General features: G+C 37.9%; 3 protein-coding genes across 8 annotated transcripts in view; 1 reads left to right on the top strand and 2 right to left on the bottom strand.

Moving 5' to 3' along the window:
- Positions 1-13778, top strand: part of LOC120771429 (synaptic vesicular amine transporter) — a 58230-nt gene extending 44452 nt beyond the window's left edge. For 5 of the 6 annotated variants that reach the window (XM_040099421.1, XM_040099424.1, XM_040099420.1 and 2 more), the window contains 6 exons: positions 9144-9314; positions 10386-10524; positions 10709-10767; positions 10847-11215; positions 11269-11495; positions 11567-12488. In XM_040099421.1, coding sequence (XP_039955355.1) covers positions 9144-9314; positions 10386-10524; positions 10709-10767; positions 10847-11215; positions 11269-11495; positions 11567-12082 — 1481 coding nt within the window. In that variant the 3' untranslated portion in view covers positions 12083-12488. Of the gene's footprint in view, positions 1-9143; positions 9315-10385; positions 10525-10708; positions 10768-10846; positions 11216-11268; positions 11496-11566; positions 12489-13056 lie in introns of those variants that run through there. The other variant, XM_040099425.1, reaches the window with a different exon arrangement.
- LOC120771430 lies at positions 1652-3092 on the bottom strand. Its single transcript, XM_040099426.1, has 2 exons — positions 2866-3092; positions 1652-2790 (listed from the first exon to the last, which is right to left on the bottom strand). The coding sequence occupies exons 1-2, from the start codon at positions 3053-3055 to the stop codon at positions 1652-1654; spliced, it is 1329 nt and encodes a 442-aa protein (XP_039955360.1). The 5' UTR covers positions 3056-3092.
- A 2404-nt stretch (positions 13779-16182) lies between the features above and the next one.
- LOC120772435 lies at positions 16183-20004 on the bottom strand. Its single transcript, XM_040101051.1, has 2 exons — positions 19488-20004; positions 16183-19323 (listed from the first exon to the last, which is right to left on the bottom strand). Exons 1-2 carry the CDS (start codon positions 19513-19515, stop codon positions 17072-17074), a joined length of 2280 nt encoding a protein of 759 aa, XP_039956985.1. The 5' UTR covers positions 19516-20004; the 3' UTR covers positions 16183-17071.
- Between the last annotated feature and the right edge of the window lie 207 nt (positions 20005-20211).

Below are 20211 nucleotides of genomic sequence, written 5' to 3'. Positions count from 1 at the left end.
GCCAGCCAACCAAGAGTGAATACAAAGTGACGAAATAATAATAAAATAATGATGTACTGAGTATAAACAAAACTAGCATACATACATGTATTATATATGTATTATTATTATATATTATGGCATGCAGTGCTTGAACTTTTTTATAAACCCATTACAACAACCTAGACACATGTACACATATATTAATATATGTAGGTGGGCGTGCCGCGTTCATGGCCGTTCAACGGCAAACGACTTTTGCAATGTCTCGCTGCGGTTCAACGGTAAAATGCACTCGCGCTAAGACAAACTACTTTCTACGATATTCGCGCTGCGGGAGTTTCGAACTTTGCCGAATTGCATTTAAGCCGAAAAATAACCGCAGGCAAACTTTTGTCATATTTTGTTGACTAAATGCAGCATTACGTGTTCTTGGATGATTTCATTTGAGCTTCTTGACTAATTTCACAGTGTCAACTGTAGCCTTGACTGTTTGAATATGCTACGTACATATTTATACTTGCATAAGGCAGTACATTAGCCAATAGTACTACTATGAGCAAAAAATAGTAAGACTTTGTTCATAATTTTAAATTTCTTTCTTCCAAATCTATGTCGGTCACCTCAAAGTAATCCCCTTGGCTCCAATACACTTGGGGCAACGTGTTTTCCAATCCTCGAAACACTCGTTATAGTCAATTTCTGGAATAACCTTCAATGCACCTAGCGATTCACGATTGATGCCTTCAATTGACTCAAAACGGTTTCCATGGAGCGGTCGTTTGAGTTTTTCGGAATGCACTGCACCACGATAATCGGAGAAAACTGTCAACATAACTTTGATTTTTGATTTGCTTTGACGTGGTTTTTTCGGCTTCGGGTCACCTTTGCCATGATATTCGACCGATTGATCGTCTGTTTCCGGGTCGTAAGCATAGATCAAAGACTCATCGCCAGTAATAATACGTTTCATGACATCCTGGTAGTCGGAAAGCATTGCTCACAGACGTTTACGGGACGCCTTTTTCAAAAAAAATTGATAATAGTTGATTGAAAATAGTTTTCACTGATCCTTCCGATATTCCAACAATGCCAGTTAGATCTCTGACTGTTCATCGTCAATTCTCAAGCACGAATTCCTTTAATTTATTGACGTGTTGATCATCAGTTGATGTTGATGGCCATCCTGGATATACATAGTTCGTCGTCAACGCGCCCTCGACCCGCTTTGAATAATTTGTACCAATGAAAAACTCTTGCTCGCGACAAATAATTTTACTAGAATGTCTTTTCCAACATTCTGAACGTTTCGGCACCAGAAATTTGATTCCGCACGGAACGTTTAATGGAACTTCTTTGTTGAATAATTTCACTTATCGTAAAAATCGGCCAATGCACTTAATGTACTTCAGAAAGAACCTGAGGGTTAGGTTTTGTTAAGCGGCTGATATTGAAAGTAATCTAAGGCCTGAACGTTTTTCTAGAGAAGGGACTCTCTCAACTCTGAATTGCACAACCCTTCAAATTCGATTCTAGAAAAGGAAATACCAAAATACCTATCTCTTTGATTTTTACACATTTCTTCCTCGTTTTCTTTGTAGTTTTAACGATTTTGCGCATTTTATTGAAAATTTATATATTTCACTTTTAATACACATTTACTTAAGCCATATTAAATTTTACAAAGCTCACTGAATACATTGCTCAATCCACTGACCGTATCATCGGCACTGCCACAAACGCTATCATTCGTACCGGCCGCTGTTAATAGACCCTTCTTCGGTAAATTCGGCATAAAAATATGCAGTTGTTTTTTGGCATCGTAGGCACCCGCATCGTGGCATCGTTTTTGCATTGACTTCACTGCATATGCGCCATGCTCCAACTCAGTGGAGCGACGCTGTTTCGCGGAGACGGTTTTCAATGCTGGTTGCAGGAAAGAACGCTCACCTTCATTGTAGAGTCGTGCGGAAGCCAAAGTACCAGCCATGCGACGAACTGTGCTCGGGCTAGCGCTTAGGCTACATAAATCTATGTTACGTACTGGTCGATTGAAGCGCACCGGCACACCCTCGCGATCGAAAATGATTGTGATGTGCTTGACGGGATCTGCGGATCGAGTTTGATCCGTTTGGCTCGCTGTTGGGATTTGCTCTGGGCGCACAGCGCTTGCATAGCGGACTTGTTTACGCGAACGTGTTGCATTGGAGGACGTTTGTGTTGTAGTGATTTGTGATTGTGGGTGTGGCTGGGTTTGTGTGTTGGCGGAACGCAGAGTATGCGACTTGTTGCTGGTAGTAGCAATTGTTGCAGTTTGTGGAGCCTGTGTTGTTAGTGTCTTTGCTGTTGGCTTTTTCGATCGCTTTCCCATTTCACTGATGTCTCTAGGAGCTTCAGTTGGCTGAGTGGTGTCAATACGCTTGCCAGCTAAATCGAGCCAATTTAGTACACGCTCCGCCAGGCGCTCATCCGCATGTGAGTTCGCTTGTGAGAGCGTCGATTGCAGATCTTGTAGTGAACTGTGGCGCGAATACAGCTCGTAGAGTTCGTGAAGTGGACCGTGACGCGGTGGGCGATGGCGAAAAAAAAGTGTTGCTCGTTTATGGCTGCGACCCGCCGGAGTGGGTGGTGTTTTGTTTGAGTATTTCTGTTGAAGGAGATGTGTCTGTTGCGTTGATGCTGCCGCTGGTGGCTCTACTTTGGCTGGCACAATGAGTAATAAATCTCTTTGCGGCTCTTCCGCAAATCTGCACTGATTATGATCCTGCCAATCGCCAACAAAGTCATATGAATGTGAATGTTGCAACGTGGCTATACGCAGTATGAAAGCAAGTAATTAATAATTTGTATAGCACTGTATCGTGGCTCATAACTGTAAATGCTTACCATGCGCCTTATTTCTGCGTATGCTCGCCGCCGACTTCGAATGTATGCGCCGCTGTCTTGGCTCGTAGTCCAGTATGAAATGGCGTTGTGCACCGGCACGCCCAGTTTTCGGCGCTTCCAGCCAAATTGAGCGCACAAAAAGCGGCCGACTGGCGGATTCCCAAATTGTTGATGATTTCAGCATTTCCATAACCGAAAGTTTTAATTTATGCAATGATTATTCATTTATTCAATAAGTTCTGTGCCACGCGAATATGTGAGCCGCCATTAACTAAACAACACAACAAACTGTGTATCGTCTGCGCTTCGATGTGCCGAAGCTTTTTTAGTTAAAAAACGTGCTCCAAATAGCTTGTCTCAAATTGACTTCCGTGCGACGACTAAAAGCTTGATTTTTATCAATACTCTAGTCCTAGTGCCACCTTTCCTTTGACATCGTTAAATTTGCTCAAATGCCAAGACAAAATGTTCGTCCTGCGGGCATTCACAAATGCCAGTCATCAAGCGTGGTAGTCAGCCGGTCGACTCTACTCATCAAACAAACTACTAACTCGTAATGTCGTCAACATAAAAATTGTGACACATCAAATGCTCTGTTCGTCTTCGACTGCTTCGTCATTTCCCACATTCCGTTAACATAATGTAAACGACACACGCTTGCACCACCTTCCCCGCCAAGCAGAATAACTAAACAAATCTGTTTAAGTTGCCGGCTTGCTGATTCCTGTCTGGTTGCACCTTCCTTCTCTTCCCTTTCCACCGTTTCGCAACAATGTTTGTTACGCCTTAGCGACCGTCCGAACTGTTGCAATGTTACCGTTTGTTATTTTTTGTTTTGTGGTAAAAGTGTCTCTGACACGCGAGCCTCAGCGCAGACTACACAACCTCACCGATGATTCATTCTCCCAACTTTTCTCATTAAACGAGCCCACGTGGAGTTGAGGAAAGGAACTTACGCTGAGTTTTCAAGCCCATGCGTTTAATGTTGCATATAAAATTGAATTCACGGTATTCCAAAAATATATTTACTCAGTAATAGACAAGAGCCCGACTCACAAGCTAAGTATTAACCAGCTAGGGATACAGACAGCTGCTTTCCAGTAATACCGGAAAAAATTGGTTCACAGTTTGACCGATCTTCTAATCATATGTAAAGGGTCATCCATTTCAAGATTCCCTTCTTTTTTAAAGAAAAAAGACAGAAACTTCAAATTTAATGGAGAAAATTTATTATCATTCGAAAGAACATTTTTTGGCATTTATTGTTTGAAGATGTATCTCTTTCAAATGTTGGCTGCGACTACGTCCCAGATGGTCCATCCGTTGAGTCCAATTTTCGATGACTCGTTCGAGCATTTCGACTGGTAACTGGCGTATAATTGGATTACCCGCATAGACTATAAAGTTTAGACTTTATATATCCCCACAGGTAAAAGTCTAACGGTGTGATATCACATAATCTGCGTGGTCAATCGACCGGGCCAAAACGTGACATTATCTGCTCACCGAAGTGTTCTCGCCATAAATCCATTGATTGAAGCGATATGTGGCAATGTCGCCGAAATCACAAGCTGCAATTTCAGGCATGAAATAGTCGGTTATCATGGCGCGATAACGATTGACATTGACGGTTACGTTCTCACCGGCATCATTTTTGAAGAAACCGTTGTTTTTTATGAAAGAAATGACAGCTATTGAGTCTCTTCAGGTTGCCTTTCATTCCAAATGGGTCAATTTTACTTGTTTACATATCCATTGAGTCAGAAATGAACTTGATCGCTTAACAAAATTTCGTTCTAAAACGTAGGATCTTTTTGGAACTTTTCAAGAGCCCATACAGCGATGCAATGTCGCTTGGGAAGGTCGAGCGGCTTCAGTTTTGGCAAAAGCTGTATTTTATACGCTTTCATTGTAAGATCTCGACGTAAAATGCGCCAAGTCATTCCATAGGTCAGTCCGAGTGGCTGTGAACGGTGCCGAATTGACTCTCAACGGTCTTCGTATACACTCTCAGCTACGGCGGCTACATTTTCTTAACTGCGTGGACGTGCTGGACGTGGTCTATTCGATCGAATATTATTTAATAATGAATGTTGGGTCTCAAGATGGATGATGGTGTTGCGAATAGTACGCTCAGTAGGCCGGTTATGTTTAGCATAAGTTGAGCAAAGCGTGAGAAAAGGTCATAATTTGCAGTACGTGAATTTTCGTAATAATGTTGAACGATACGTGAGCCTTGTTCAGGCTTAAATCTTTCCATGATGAGCTGCCAAACAATACTGAACAAAAATGACAGCTTGACAAATCTCACGCATTATCTGTCAAAAAACTGAAAAAATAAGTACTTTTTACTACTTGAGGTATGTGGACTCAATATGATACCGTCATCAGCCCGATGATGAGTTACGCATGAGTACATTATCTTTGTGTTATATATTCTAAGAAGCTCTCTGATAACACTTAACAAAACTTATGTTTTGGTGATTATATTTCAATACTCCTTAGAAGCAATAACTTGCTAATCTTCCGTTACAACTTACTGCATAATATTGAATTCCAATACCAGTTTACTGACTATTCTTGTTGATTGATTAAGGACATAAGGTATAATAATATGCAGATAACTTTAGTTTCATAATAAAATGTCTATCGCATGCATAATACATACAGGTTTGATTTGAATTTAATTGCCGCTATAACAAGTGTACTTAAGTGCCTACTTAGCAACTTATGTAATTTATATATGTAAATGTGTAAGCCACATTGCGGGCCTGTAATGATTTCAATCTATTGGCTAAATAAAAGGAGATGATGTATTTGCATACTACCTTGTAATGTGGTACTTTAAACAGTGCAGGAATTTCGGGATCCCGAAATTTTTAAAAACATGTCTAAGTAACTGTATTCGAGTGAGCTTAAGTAAGGCTGATAACTGATGTCAGCCCATTAGTGTGCAATTCCAGAAATATCAATTGTGAAAGACATTCGCCAAAGTTAGGAACAAGTGGTAATCATTTGGGGCCAGGACCAGACTATAAGGTCTATGCATAAGAACCTCCCAACCAAGCTTTCGAAGCTTTTGGTGTGTCACTATTGATGAGCCTCGTTATCCCGACGGCACACAATTTCTCTTTTATTGGCCAAAGTTGTCCGATTCTGGACTGTAGTTTCTATTGTTGCCAGCACAGGTCGAAATTATTGGCTCTGTGGAAGCAACTGACAGTAGACCCTGCCAACCTTGCCAAACGCACAACAAAACCTTCCTGACCTTCATTTCTGGCTTCACTACCGTTTGCACCGGCTCACCGTGATGCGACCACGAGAATTCTCCATGGCCAAAGCTGCGATTCAGCCGCCAGACTTTTATCGAAGGAAAAATGTAAAATATGGCGTATCTTCTCTTTGTTGATGTCCATTTTCAGCGCCTGCTCATACAATACCTTTGACGCAGTAGTTTTCGTTGTGCTGAAACGGAGACTCCTTTTTTCGGTGAATCAGGAATTAACTGACAGATGAACAGGTCCTTCTCCACCTGGCGGTTCCCACGGAGTGCAGGTCTCCTTCTTCCTCTGCTTCCCACGGCGCGTACTACATCGAATACTTTCAGAGATGGAGTCTTTTCGTATATTCGGACGACATGACCTAGCCAACGTAGCCGGCGTACTACTTGTATGTCAACGTCGTCGTAATCAATGCGCAAAGGACCACAAATTTTGCGCAGGACCTTTCTTTCGAAAACCCATAACGTCGACTCATCAGATGTTGTCAACGTACATGCATCTGACTATTGATTTAGTAACCAGAAATCCCGAAAATTATTTTCAAATTTCGGGATTATAGACACCAATACCACACGCCTTTTTAAATACCGGAACACAATTACAAACTCGTCTTCTACCAATAACTCAACCGACCCGAAAGCAATTTGGCACGAGCCAACACATTACAAGCAAGATTAGCGGTTTACAAGGCTTGGGGCTCACATTGCACCATCAACAAGAACGCATAAACACATCATCAACGCGCGCAATAATTATCCGCATCGCACAATGCACACACACATAAGTATATTTGCAATTTACGGCGAATTGTCTGTGCACTTTTAGTAGCGGCGCATGGAAAACGTCCATCTATATGCTCGAAGAATGCCAGAGCATGGGTAGGCGAGTAAGTGCTGCACTTGCCGAGTAGCTGCTAAATAACAAATTGAATTTCGTAAAAGTTCATAACGATCCACTTCCGGCGCCAATGCAATGTTCATAGAATGCGCCCCATCGAACAACAAACGCCACGCCGACCCCAAGCGCGCCGAGCAAAAGCTGCCGACAGCGGCCCAACAACCGTGTAAATGGTTGTCTGGCCGACTAAACGACCAACTTGCGGAAATGTGGTTTATTTGCTGTTTAAATGCAATTGATGTCTGCGCACGTCAGTGGGTTTTTTTATTTCCTGAAGTGAGCCTACGACTTACTTATGAGTACTTTTGGAGGTTAGCGATGCCATTGTAAATATATTGTAATGATATTTATATTCCTGTGTATTAGATGTTGGGGTGGCGCTACTGCACAGTCCAATATTCTTTGCTTAGTGAAATTTCGTTCATCAAAAGGGAGGTCACTTATCCGGGGCTGTTGTTTCATTTTCATTGGTAGGGTTTTTTACGTGGCGGGTCCCAAACACAGCACACAACCCTTGCTAGGGGGATGTTTCGCCTTCCCACTTTAGCTCGCTTTCAAACGAATGTTTTTTGTGTACCCAGAGGATACTTGGTCTAAGACCGGAAGTCGTGAGCTGCTTGAGTCAAATGTAAAAGAATCGGTTCTGGCCACTCCCAAGTGAATAGTGCTCAGAGAACTTTCCTCACTTGCGTGAACTTCTAGACATGGCTCCATCCTCCGTTCATCAAAAGCTTGAGGATGCACTCGCCTACCAGACTAACTGGATATTTGCTATTTTTCGACAAAACTCTTACAGAGGTAAGAGATGACCCATGTCTAAGGCGAGTTTTCAAGGAGGTCCGAAGTTCATCAGTGCACTTACTTTAATACTCCGAGCTTAGTCCGAAAAAATCTTGACTTGAGTACGACTCCGAAAGCTCTTGATAGTTCAAGACACCAAGCAAAATTAAATCCGAAGAGCTCCTGGTTTGAGCTCGAATTAATGAGAGTAATCAAGCTACAGGATGGTTGGTGGCGGCGTTCCCTCGAAAATCATTACCTATATTACATACAAGCTAAAGTAATTTAAATGTTAACATAGTTCGTTTGTCGTTTCTTATTTCCTAGTTCTTGCTAGTTTGAGACTCCGAGCATAGCCCAAAAAAGTCTTGACTTGAGTACGAGTCCGAAAGTTCTTAATAGTTCAAGGCACCAAACAAAGTTAAATCCGAGAAGCTCTTGATTTGAGGACGAGTGAGAGTGGAGGCGCCGTTCCCACGACAGTCGGTCTAAGCAACCGGAACGATTCCGGATTTTTATTCGGCCAAGGACTGTCCACTCGGTACCACTTCTTAAAATGTCTGCCTTCGGGATTCAACTATTATTCCCTCCATGAGAACCAAGAAAATACAGTGAAAACGATAAGAAGAGAGAAAACTTTGATTAAGCAGTTTTAGGGGTTCTCGCTGAATAAATCAGATCCAATTAGGCTCGGATAAGACTTAGAATACAACATTTCGGAACCATATTGTCCGGAGCCAGTGTTACCACTGCGCAAAATTACATTTATAAACATACTTAGTTAAAAAATCGTCTCTTTCTGTAAATTTGTAGCAACTGCTATGTTATTTAAACTCTTTGAAAGCGTTACCACAACATCACTGAAAGCAATTAACTACAATAAAGTAGAAACGCGCACCAACCTGAACCTCAACCACTCTGTGCTTGGCCTAATTCAATTGCTACACTTTCAAATTGCTTTCGTCTACGCAAGGCCGTCAAGTGGCCGCACATACAAAACAATACCCAACAAACGCTGTGGCTTGGTCACCTCAAGCGCTTGCTAAAAAACGCAAAGACGCAGAAAGCTCAGTGGCAAAAGCACTGCAATTAATTGGCAACTTGTCTACACAATTTACGGCGCCCATTAACTGTTTTTAATCCCATTAAGAGCCATCAACGTTCCACTAACTTTTCTGCTGCAACGCTAAATTGCTTGTAAATTGTTAAAATATAGACGTGCAACAACAAAGACATGCAATATTAACTTAATTGACAACATCCTGTCAACATTCAACACTTTTTTTCTAATTCTTTTTCTACTTTTCTTCTCATTTACAGTTCCTATTATACCCGAGTTCCTGTACGACATACGCCATCCCGATGCACCGCTCGACAGCTTTCCACGTACCCCACTCACTACGCACACACCACCGCCGCCTACGCAGTCACCCTGCAACGCGAATGGCGAACCACTGCCGACGATGGAGGTATCAACACTGAGTCCGGAAGGTAAGGCAGTAATGAAAGTATATATGTAGTACTATTTGCAAATAAGATTTTAGGATTTTAAGAGTTCAGTAAATAATATAACACCGGGCTCACAAGGTTGCGCAACTTTAGCCAGAGTTCGTAAGAGTACAAGTTGTCCAGAAGTCGGTGACAGCTTGAAACTCGTCCTGAGGAGTTTCATGTTCAAAGAGAGTCAGAAGCTGGTTGTTCGTTAGTCATGTCAATATGTTCAAAGAACTGCAAAACTACTTCATTGCATTCCGGGTTTTAGCAGTCGAAGTTGAGAATATATTGAAAATTTTTGATCTCAAATCCTTGTAGTATAGTGGGAGGTCAAGAAAATTACCTTTTTTACAGAAAATTAAAGCTTTGATCTATCTTTTTAAATAAAATTAAAGCTTTGACCTATCAGAAAAGCCAACCAACTGAAGTGATCCCTGTTGAGTTATAGAACTGGTTCCACTTTTCCATACATCAAAAATAATTCAAACAGTTTCAATGGAAATTTATTAATAGGCTAAAGATTTTGCGGTACGCAACTTATTAAAGTTGCAAGGGAAGCTGAGGTGCAAATAGCGAGACAATTTCTCCTTCAGTGTCCAGCTTTCACCAGACTAAGGTTGAAGCATTTTGTTGTCATACTTTCTAAAAACCCGGCGAATTGGCTGGCTAAAATAAATTTGTGGCTGGCTCTAGACGATTTGTAGAAATACGACGGTCTTTTTGATCCATACTTAAGGGTTCTGGGCATCACAACGGACAAGCGTCTCTAGCAGACCAAGCGGGATTATTCGTGGTCACACAAATATCAGCCTATTTAACTAACCTATTATTTTAATGAACTTGGACTTAGTTCCCTAAAAAGTTAACAGATATTTTTTATCAGTACTTTCTTGGAGCATTATCGCAGAAACCTGTTCAGATAATTTATAGTCTAACAAATTTTAAAATTAGAAACAGCGAATAAATACGCCCTTGGACCACTTGGCCGTCATGGGTCTTAGCTGAATCTAAAGGGCTTAGCTCTACACACAGTGCTCATTGTTTTAATATATTTGTTGCTTTTCACAGAGAATTACACGATGTGGCGGGAGATGGAAGAGCGACACAATGAACTGGTGGGCGAGACCGTTGAAGTAGGAATTCTATTTGCATCAAAAGCTTTCGTACAATTGTTAGTCAACCCGATTGTTGGACCACTGACGCATAAGTAAGTACTGAAATCATTGTAACCACTTTAGGAAGGTTCCACGAACCCAACCGTCACTTTGCACAGTTAAGCTCGAAATTAGCGCAACTCGAGTTTTAAAGCCTTTCACAGCATTATTTCAACACTTTTTTAAAATCTTATTTAGACTGCTCATCTGAATATATTTATCCAACCTTTTACACAGAATCGGTTACAGCATACCCATGTTTGCCGGCTTCGTAATCATGTTTATATCGACAATTAGTAAGTACACGCCGATATTTATGGTGCCTTGTGCCACTCACGGTGAATCAGGCTTATAATGTTCATTTTATCCGCTTAGTCTTCGCTTTTGGACGCTCGTATTTGGTGTTATTTGTGGCGCGTGCGCTACAAGGTATCGGGTCTTCATGCTCGTCCGTTTCCGGTATGGGTATGTTAGCCGATCGCTACACCGACGACAAGGAACGTGGCAATGCAATGGGCGTAGCGCTGGGTGGCTTGGCTTTAGGTGTGCTTATCGGACCGCCATTCGGTGGTGTCATGTACGAGTTCGTTGGCAAATCCGCACCATTCTTGATACTTTCCGCATTGGCTTTGGGTGATGGCCTGCTGCAGCTCTTCATGTTACAACCGTCGATACAACGTGCCGAAACGGAACCACCATCACTAAAGGCGCTCATCAGCGATCCGTATATATTGATCGCTGCTGGTAGGTTTAAGCGGACTATGCAAAATTCTTTTCTTCAACGCTACATTTTCCAGGTTCTATTACTTTCGCGAATATGGGTATTGCTATGTTGGAGCCATCGCTACCGCTGTGGATGGTTGACAATATGGGCGCTACACGTTGGGAGCAAGGTGTTGCCTTTTTGCCAGCCTCCATCAGTTATTTAATTGGCACAAATCTCTTTGGTCCTTTGGGTCACAAGATTGGACGTTGGTTTGCCGCCTGTTTGGGCCTGATTATCATTGGCTGTTGCTTGATAATGGTGAGTGAAATACTTTTGTTACGATATTTGCTGATTTTTACTCAATTTTCTTGTGTATTCGCAATTCGCAGATACCTATGGCAACCTCGATTACACATCTAATTCTACCGAATGCTGGCTTGGGTTTCGCCATCGGCATGGTGGACTCATCTATGATGCCCGAACTTGGTTTTCTTGTCGACATACGTCACTCGGCCGTCTATGGCAGTGTTTATGCATTGGGTGATGTTGCCTTCTGTGTCGGTTTTGCCGTGGGTCCAGCGCTGAGCGGCACTCTGGTCAAGACCATCGGTTTCGAATGGATGTTAGTCGGCATCGCTATTTTGTGCTTCATTTACGCTCCACTTCTGACGCTGCTAAAGAATCCACCGACTAAGGAGGAGAAAAAGGTTGGTACCGAGACTGAAGCCGATACTGACGCGTCTACGCCGCCACCGGCATTGACGTCGGGCTCTAACTCTGTGAATGCGAATGTGAATGGCAATTTGAATGCTGGCAATGCTGTCGTGTTCACGGCCACGGCCAAGAGTCCAGCCATTATGCATGACGGCATGACGAATGAGGCTTTTGAATGCGAACGTCTTTGAGTTGCAAAATTATTTTTATAATTTTTTTGTTTAATTATATTCTAACTGAATTAGTTGCTGCTTGTATATTTTCAATCAGTTCGTTCCTCTTAAAGTGTTTAATACTTGCGTTAGCGCCAAGCTTTGGTGTTTATGTATATACATACATTTTTTATGTACATATTTTGTATTTTGAATTTTATATTAGATAAATTTAGCCTCTAAATTTAGTAAATAATTTAGATGTAATAATTAGTTTTCCTCAAAATCATGTTTGTAATTTAGGATTTTTTTTTAATTAAGTAATCTATTTTTTAGTGAAAAACGCACATTTTGTCTTTACTTTATGTTAAACGCCCTGACTTTTATAAATTAATTTAGTGGAATTATATATTTAGTGGCAAAGTTAATTTTCCGAATTTAGTTTCTTACTTTTTAAGCTTCTCAACTTGATTTTTGTTTATAAATTTCCAATAAAGTAAAATTTTCAAACAAAAAAAGTTTTGTTTTTGTTTAAAGCTAATAATTTTATGTAATTTTCATATTAATTTATTATTAATTATATTTATAATTTTTGCTTAATTAACTACATATTTATTGACAAAATACGAAAAGACTTTTTCGACTACCCAATATAAGCTTCTCAACTTGATTTTTATTTACAAATTTCCAATAAAAAAGTTTCGTTTTTATTAAAATCTAATACTTTTATTTTTAATTTTTGTTTTAATTTACTATTATTAATTTTTATAATTTGTACCTAATTAAATTAATTTTTTCACGCACAACACTTTTAATTTATTATACATTATTATTATTTTTGCTTAATAAACTTAATATTTTTTTTTAATATTTTTCCAACATAGCACATCCAACATTTGCGTGCTTTTGTCCCACTGTGCACTTGTACATACGCACTTTTAGCACTTAAATTTGCATTATCACTAAATTTAAATATTTTCTTTATCTCCTTTTCAACACTATCACCTACGCAGTCATTGATTACTGGCGAGAGCTCGGCTGTACGTTATGTCACATACCAAAATTATGACGACGATGAGTAAGCAACGGTAAGGTATGCTAAAGTTTGACACAACGACTTGAAAATAAACGGTAAATCGAAACACGCAAGTTTTACGGAAATCTGAATTGATCAACTGAGTACATTTTTAATACAACCAATAATATCAGAAAAATCATATGAAAAATTATTGCTTCCCACAAAACAAAAAACCAAAAATGCAACAAAATTCAACTTTTATAAAAATTATTGTAATTAATATGAATGCATAATTATTCCCAGTACATATGACTATGACAAACGGATCGCAACCCACCTACATACATACACATAACTACAGTTATTTAAGCAAGTAAAAACTTAACAGTACTCATCATACACATGTACATACACCTTTATAAACATATATTTGGAAAAATGCTAAAGTTGGCACAAGGAAGCAATAATTGCAAACGAAAATTGTTTATTTAAATTATTTTTATTCAAAAAAAATACATGTTAATACCACTAAAGCGCTATTTACATATATGTATATAAATATGTATGTAAAGCAACTGGTTGACAATGCACCACAAAAATGAACCAAAAAAGAACAAGCAGAGGTTATGTTTAAAAATTAAAGCTATAACACAAATATACGTAATTATAACCATTTGTTGCTTAAGTGGTGGGATTTATATTTAAATTAATGAAATTCGATAAATTAAAATTCAAAATAAATAGTTGTTAAAAAATTATGAAAAATACGTAAGTTGAATTTTAGTAAAAAAAATATTTATGATTTGTTGTTATGATAACTATTGAAAAGAAAAACCATTATTAATCATTAAAAAATTCATTTTTTCTAAGTACAAAAAATCATAAAAAAATAAATATATGTATATCAATATAAATACATTTTTTTTTCATTCATAATTTTTTTAATAATATAAATTATTTTAAATTTTTTAATTTTTCTTAAATTAATTAAATAAATATATTAAACATGTTAAATATTATTTTGTTGATTTGTTTTTATGATAATTATTAAGAAAAAAACAAATATTGATCATTAAAAAATTAATTTTTTTAAGTAAAAAAATCATAAAAAACAATAAATGTATATAAAAAAATATATATATTTTTCATTCATAATTTTTTTAATAACATAAATCATTAAAATATATCATTTTTTTTTAAATGAATTCAAAAAATATATTAAAGATGAAAATGTTATTTTCCATTTAATACTTTTTTAAACTACAAAAAATTATTATTTTTTTTAGTTAATATTTTTTAAACTACAAAAAATTATTTAAAAATACTTATTTTATCTTCATTCGTCATTTTTTTAATAATATAAATCATTAAAAAATAATTTTATTCATTAATTAAAAAAAAATATTAAAACATATTATTTAACATTTAAAATATTATTTTTTCATTTAAAAATTATTTAAACTACACAAAATCACTAAAAAATATTATTATTTTTTTCTTCATTCGTCATTTTTTGATAATTTAAATCATTAAAAGTAAATTTTTTTATTCGTTAATTTTTTTTTTTTAACATGGAAAATATTATTTTTTCATAAAACTCTCAAAAAAAATTGTAAAATTATCAACATATACTTTAATTTAATTTTAAGAATTAAAAAATAATAATAAAATTTAAAACATATGTTTTAATTTAATATTTTTTCCTCCAAATTTTTTACTTTCTAATTGAATAATATAATATTTTTTTCCAAATAAGTTTCTTTTAGTAAAAACTGCATGAAAAAACATAAATGGAATTTAGAAAAACTTTTAGTGATTTGTTGTTATGATAATTATTAAAAAAACCTTTTTAATAATTATTTAATTTAAGAATTACTTTTTTTGCTAAATTCTCATAAAAAAGATAAAAAAACTTTAAAACATATGTTCGAATTATTTAAAAAAAAATATTACAAATAAAAATACAAAATTATTACAAATTTTCTTGGTCAAAAAATAAATTAATAAACGTGAAAAAAATATATATTTTTTTTATTGTTGAATTCTCATAAAAATGGTAAATAATTGTTTCTTTACTTTGTAATTTAATAATATTTTTTTATTTGATTTGTTTTTTTTTTAATTTAAGTTAAAAACTTATGAAGAAAACATGTAGGTTGAATTTTAGGAAAAATAATAATAACTGCTGATTTGTTGTAACGCTCAATATTTAAAAATATCATTAAAGCTTTTTTCTTAAAAAAATTAATAAAATAAAATAATAAACACGAAAAATATTATTTTTTTTGTTAAACTCTCAAAAAAAATTTATAAAATATGCGTAAAACAATTTTTTTAAATTTAATTACACATTTTTTTTTACTTTGTAATTCATCAATATTAATATTTTTCTTATACCTTTTTTTGAAAATTTAGAAGAAGTTGTTATTAAATAAAATATATGTATAATTATTTTCTCAAATCTGAAGTTATTTCGAAAACAAAATAAAAAACTTTATTTATTTATTTTATTTTAAAATTGTAAAATTTTATTTATTTGCTTATAAATATTGCATATTGCAACGAAAAGCAAAAATCCATAACGGCTCATACAGAATTAATTCGATTATATAATTAATAATTATTAATCATCATCAGCAGCTCCACAACCCAGTGCGAGTCTCCACTTGCTCCAATTTAATTTTCTAATTATTTCTGTGCTTATATTGAGCATTACTTTTAACTGTAAATACGTATATTTTTCCATAATTTTTGAAATAAGTTATAACCGTTAATCCGTTTACTTTTGCATGAACTCAGCTCTCTGCATCTAACTTGGTATATGCCTTGGCTAAAAACATATGCAAAGCTGAGACGTAAACCATTATACCATTGGCAAAAGCACAACCGTTAGCTGCCAGTTGACAAAAGTGTACACAGATATTTCCATTAAAACGTTAAGTTAATAATTATAAAACTTTTTTTAATAAAATTAGTTAATTTCATGAAAGGAAATAAAAAGTGCGCTCTCGTGAGACATTTTTTTTACTTTTATATTGCACAGTAAACTAAATTATTTAATTCTGTATGAGTCGCATGCATTATTTCTCTTTCGATGTTTTTAAATGATTAAATAATTTAAATAATTTTTCTTTTCCTTTCTTTTTGTTTTGTATTATTCGCCAAAGTGCAAAAAAACTAATATTTACTTACTCCCAGTAGAGAAGGTCTGCACTGCGATATTTAATCACCCGGATTGTTGTGGTTTAATCATGAATTTCAGTAAAGAAGTCGAAATAAAAAAATAAAATTTAACTTTAAAAGCTCTCAGAGAAAGAGAGAGAAAGAGAAAGAGAGAGAGATAGAGAGCGAATTCAACCGAAAAACGTACGAAAGTCGAAGACTTGTTTACCATCAAAAATTTTGTTTTATTAATTATGTCCATATTTAGCGCGAAGCCTTTTCTTTTCATTATTTCAACTTAAGGGTTATTGTAAAATAAATATAAAAATATATAATGTTGTCATTGTATACTTATAAATTCGTTTACAAACATTTCTGGCGTTTAGGATTTTATTTAAATTGCATTAAATCCCAAGTAGAGGCTCTTAGTATTTGAATTTTGATTTAATTTGGAATTTTTGTTACTTTTTAAATTTAAAAATAACAGGAACATTTGCATGCATAACGGTTATTTAATTTTGTTGTTGGGACGCCGATAAACATCCAACACGCGTAAGACGTTTATGGAGCAAAGAGTGGCTGGGAATTGTGTCGGCAATTGAACGCCTCAAATGCGCAACGTCTTTCTGCACTTCCCCCAGGAAGACCAAAGCAAACGCCACACATTTCAAAGGTTCAACCGCCGTGTCCATATCAACAGCTCACAAACTCGCCGTCCATGCGGTTGAACTGGTGCGAGTTGGTAAAATTCGGATCGTTCTTGGAAATTTCAAAGTTCTAGTTCAAAGTTCTACCCATTAATTCGAGACAGTTTCTGACAAATCTGCTGTCAGTTCAGTTCTATGCAATCAAACACGTAGCAATTTCAATTTATCTGCAAACACATTGATATTCACATTGAGAGGTGTTGTGACATGACTCTGATTGTCGCTCGCAGATTGTGTCGCCTGTCGTATGCTGGAACGGCTTCGATGCATAATCATCGTAGGCGAACGTCTAAGTTCCAACTGCGAACTTGATTGGCTGCGCAAAGTGCTTTTGCTCACTTTTGCGCCACGCAGCGAGTGATGTGACTGACGATGCTGCGCGCTCTCGGCATGGAAATCGGACGCAACAGCGCCAGCCGACTTCTTACATTGTTGTGCTTTCTCCAACAACTTGTTCATCTCATTGCTGGGCGTTGTGCTGCCGGGTTTACTACTGCCACTGAAGTTTTCCGACTTGCGTGGACGCAGTGTTGAGCCCAAGGACGTGCGTTGCAGCGAAAACGGCTTGTATGCGGCAACAACCGCCTGACGGCGCATTTTGCGCACATCACTTAGTGTTGCATCATACGAGGGTCTTGTGGGCTTCATCACTGGCGTGGGCTGTGTGGGCGGCAATGGTTTCGCAATGTCGTCGTCGTGTGAAAATCCATGTCGTAGTGTGGTGTCTAAACACCAGGGCACCATGCTTGGCATACGTTCCTTGGAGATACTTCTCGGCGCGCGTTGAATTACTTCGGTGCTATTCGTATTGCGTAGTGCAGTGTTGGAACTGGTAAAACCGAGCGCGCGTGCGGTTGATGAAGACAACGGTATGCGAGAATGTGAAGAGCTACGTGGCTTGTGCTTGCGCTGTTCGCGTTCATCCGTTGAGTTCACGGCAAACTTAGAGAGACGTTTATCGATTACAAATGATGAGGATGAAGTATTACGCATTGTCGCTCTGGCTTGATGTGCAACTGCTTTCGGCTTAATATCGAGATTATGATTCATTTCGGAATTACGTTTAATTTCCACCAACTTTGCGAAGGCGATATCATTACTTTGTATACAACCGGTACCGTTGTAGATATTATTCAACGTACTTACGACGGGCGTATGTTCGGTTTTCGTATTCGTTTTGCTGGGTGTCAGCTTATCGGACTCAATTTTGATAACGACATTATCGCCCAATTGTGTAGAATCCAAACCTTTTATATTGATATTTATCTGACAACCGGAACAGGCGCCCTCCGTCTTCTCCACCGTTGCAGTTACCCGATTCGGGGAAGCTGAGTGTACGATCTGTATGGGCTGTCGAGCATATTTCGACGGCGACGTTCCTGCGCTTGACAATTCGCGAAAGCCAGCGGTCTTCGCATTGCCGTGGCTGGCGTCAAGCTGTTGGCTGTTACCTTGCGCAAACCCGCTCCCGCTACCCAGGGATTCAAGACGTGGACGCCGGCCGCGTTCAACTGATGTGCGGCTGTTGCAACGCCCCCGACCAAGGTAGTTGGGCTGATTGGCCGACTCGTTAATGTGGGCTGTGGCGAGTGCACGTAAATATTCTCGGTTCCCAGTAGAGCGCGCATTCGTTTTGCGAGCGTACTTGTTTTGGCCGGACATGTGCGATGAGGTGCTGACATTGTCACGTCCATAACGCAGTCCGGCGGCTGTGCCGATGCTGCTTGAATCTGTGGCACTGCAAAGTGTTTGGTAATGCCGAACGCCCCTGTTGCCACCGACGCCGCCACCGTTGTCGACGTTGCCGCCACGCAAACGCTCGTATCCGAGACGCGATTGGCTCGTACGTCCAGCGGCATTTGCTGTTGTCGTGGCCGCTGTTGCTGCTGCTGTTGCAGCTGTCCTAGCGGCCGACGCAATTGCTGTTTGACTGGCGCTTGTGCCGACACGTGCGTAGACTGTTGCATTGGCGATTGGGTGCAATTGCTGATACATATGGGTTTGTTGCAGTGACGACAATTCGCGGTTATCTGCTGTCGCAGCGTGTTGACCTGCTGTTGTCGGATTTTGCGGTTGGTGATCCAAAAGGAATTTTCGTCGACGAAATTCGCGAAATTTGTTTGTTGGAGGATTCTCTTTGTCATGCACAGAAGGAGTGAAGTCATAATTGTAGAAGAATGTCTCAAACCGTTTGTTCGACGTTGAAGGCGTTGAATGTACACGATTATTGTACAAATTCGGTAGTGGGTATGAGGGACGCTCGGCGTAACGAAAATTGTACGATTGGATTTTGAAGGGATCACGTTCGAAGGGATCGGAATTTTGGCGTCGATTGTGTTGCGCTTTAATTTGATGCGTTGGATTTGGATATTGATGAAAATCGCCCAAAGTAACTGTACAATTGCGGCAAATATTGTTGTTTACAAGTTGTAGCGCGTTGTTGTTTGTTGTAGAGCCGAAAAATTGTTAGCACGCGTAATATTAGAACAAAAGTTTTATGAGAGAAAAGTTATGAGAGAATCGAAATGAATTCAAAAATAAATGATTGTTTTCTTACATATGTTCCTGCGACGATTATAATTCATTGCTAATTTAAAGGACGAATTTTTTTGAAAAATTTTGTGGATTTTTTCCTTTTGCTTGGGAAACTATCAAAATAGCAAAGAAAATATACGAGTAATTTTTCAAAACAAACTTGGGAAAGTGCTCGTTGAATTTAGTTAAAAGTTTTTTCACTAGCAACATTATTGCTGCGGCTATTTGGTTGGCTGCTGCTGCTGCTTGCTGCTCGTTGCTGCTGCGGCTGCTTTTGCTGCTGTTGTGCAATCGTTCTAAATTTATAAAATCAAATCAATCTAACGTTATTTACAGCCAAAATGCTTTTTTCACAAATCATTAGAGTTTCATGTATACATATGTAAATGGGCCGAGAAAGACGTTTGGATTGTATTTTTTAAATGTGAGTGTGTGCGCATATCGAATTCGTAAACTAATTTTTCTTTGAAACTTTTAGTTTGATGTGACTTTTCGAAATTTCACGATTAAATCGCAAAACAAATTTGGGTGAAATGTCAAGTGGCTCTGTAGCAGCGATGCGCGCGTTTGCGTAAGTTCCGTTAAGAACGTTTCACGTTCATTGTGCAAAGATCTAAACATTACTAAATGTCAAAATTTATGTAAAGCAATATTTAAACGGAGCTTCGCGCATCGGAAAACCTTCTTTAATTGAATCAATTCAAAATAAGCATGCTAGTTAATATTGATAATTGTTATAGCAATAA

Source organism: Bactrocera tryoni, chromosome 3 (assembly GCF_016617805.1).
Source record: "Bactrocera tryoni isolate S06 chromosome 3, CSIRO_BtryS06_freeze2, whole genome shotgun sequence".
NCBI lineage: Eukaryota > Metazoa > Arthropoda > Insecta > Diptera > Tephritidae > Bactrocera > Bactrocera tryoni.
The sequence above is the reverse complement of the archived record's forward strand: the minus strand, read 5'-3'. Positions and strand labels throughout refer to the sequence as shown.

Bases quoted from the DNA above. Each gene is read 5' to 3' on its own strand.
- LOC120771430 (XM_040099426.1), bottom strand. From the start codon at position 3,055: ATGGAAATGCTGAAATCATCAACAATTTGGGAATCCGCCAGTCGGCCG. The intron at 2,791-2,865 runs GTAAGCATTTAC...TACTGCGTATAG, and splicing joins ACGCAGAAATAAGGCGCATG to CCACGTTGCAACATTCACAT.
- LOC120772435 (XM_040101051.1), bottom strand. From the start codon at position 19,515: ATGAATTATAATCGTCGCAGGAACATAT. The intron at 19,324-19,487 runs GTAAGAAAACAA...GCAATTGTACAG, and splicing joins TAATCGTCGCAGGAACATAT to TTACTTTGGGCGATTTTCAT.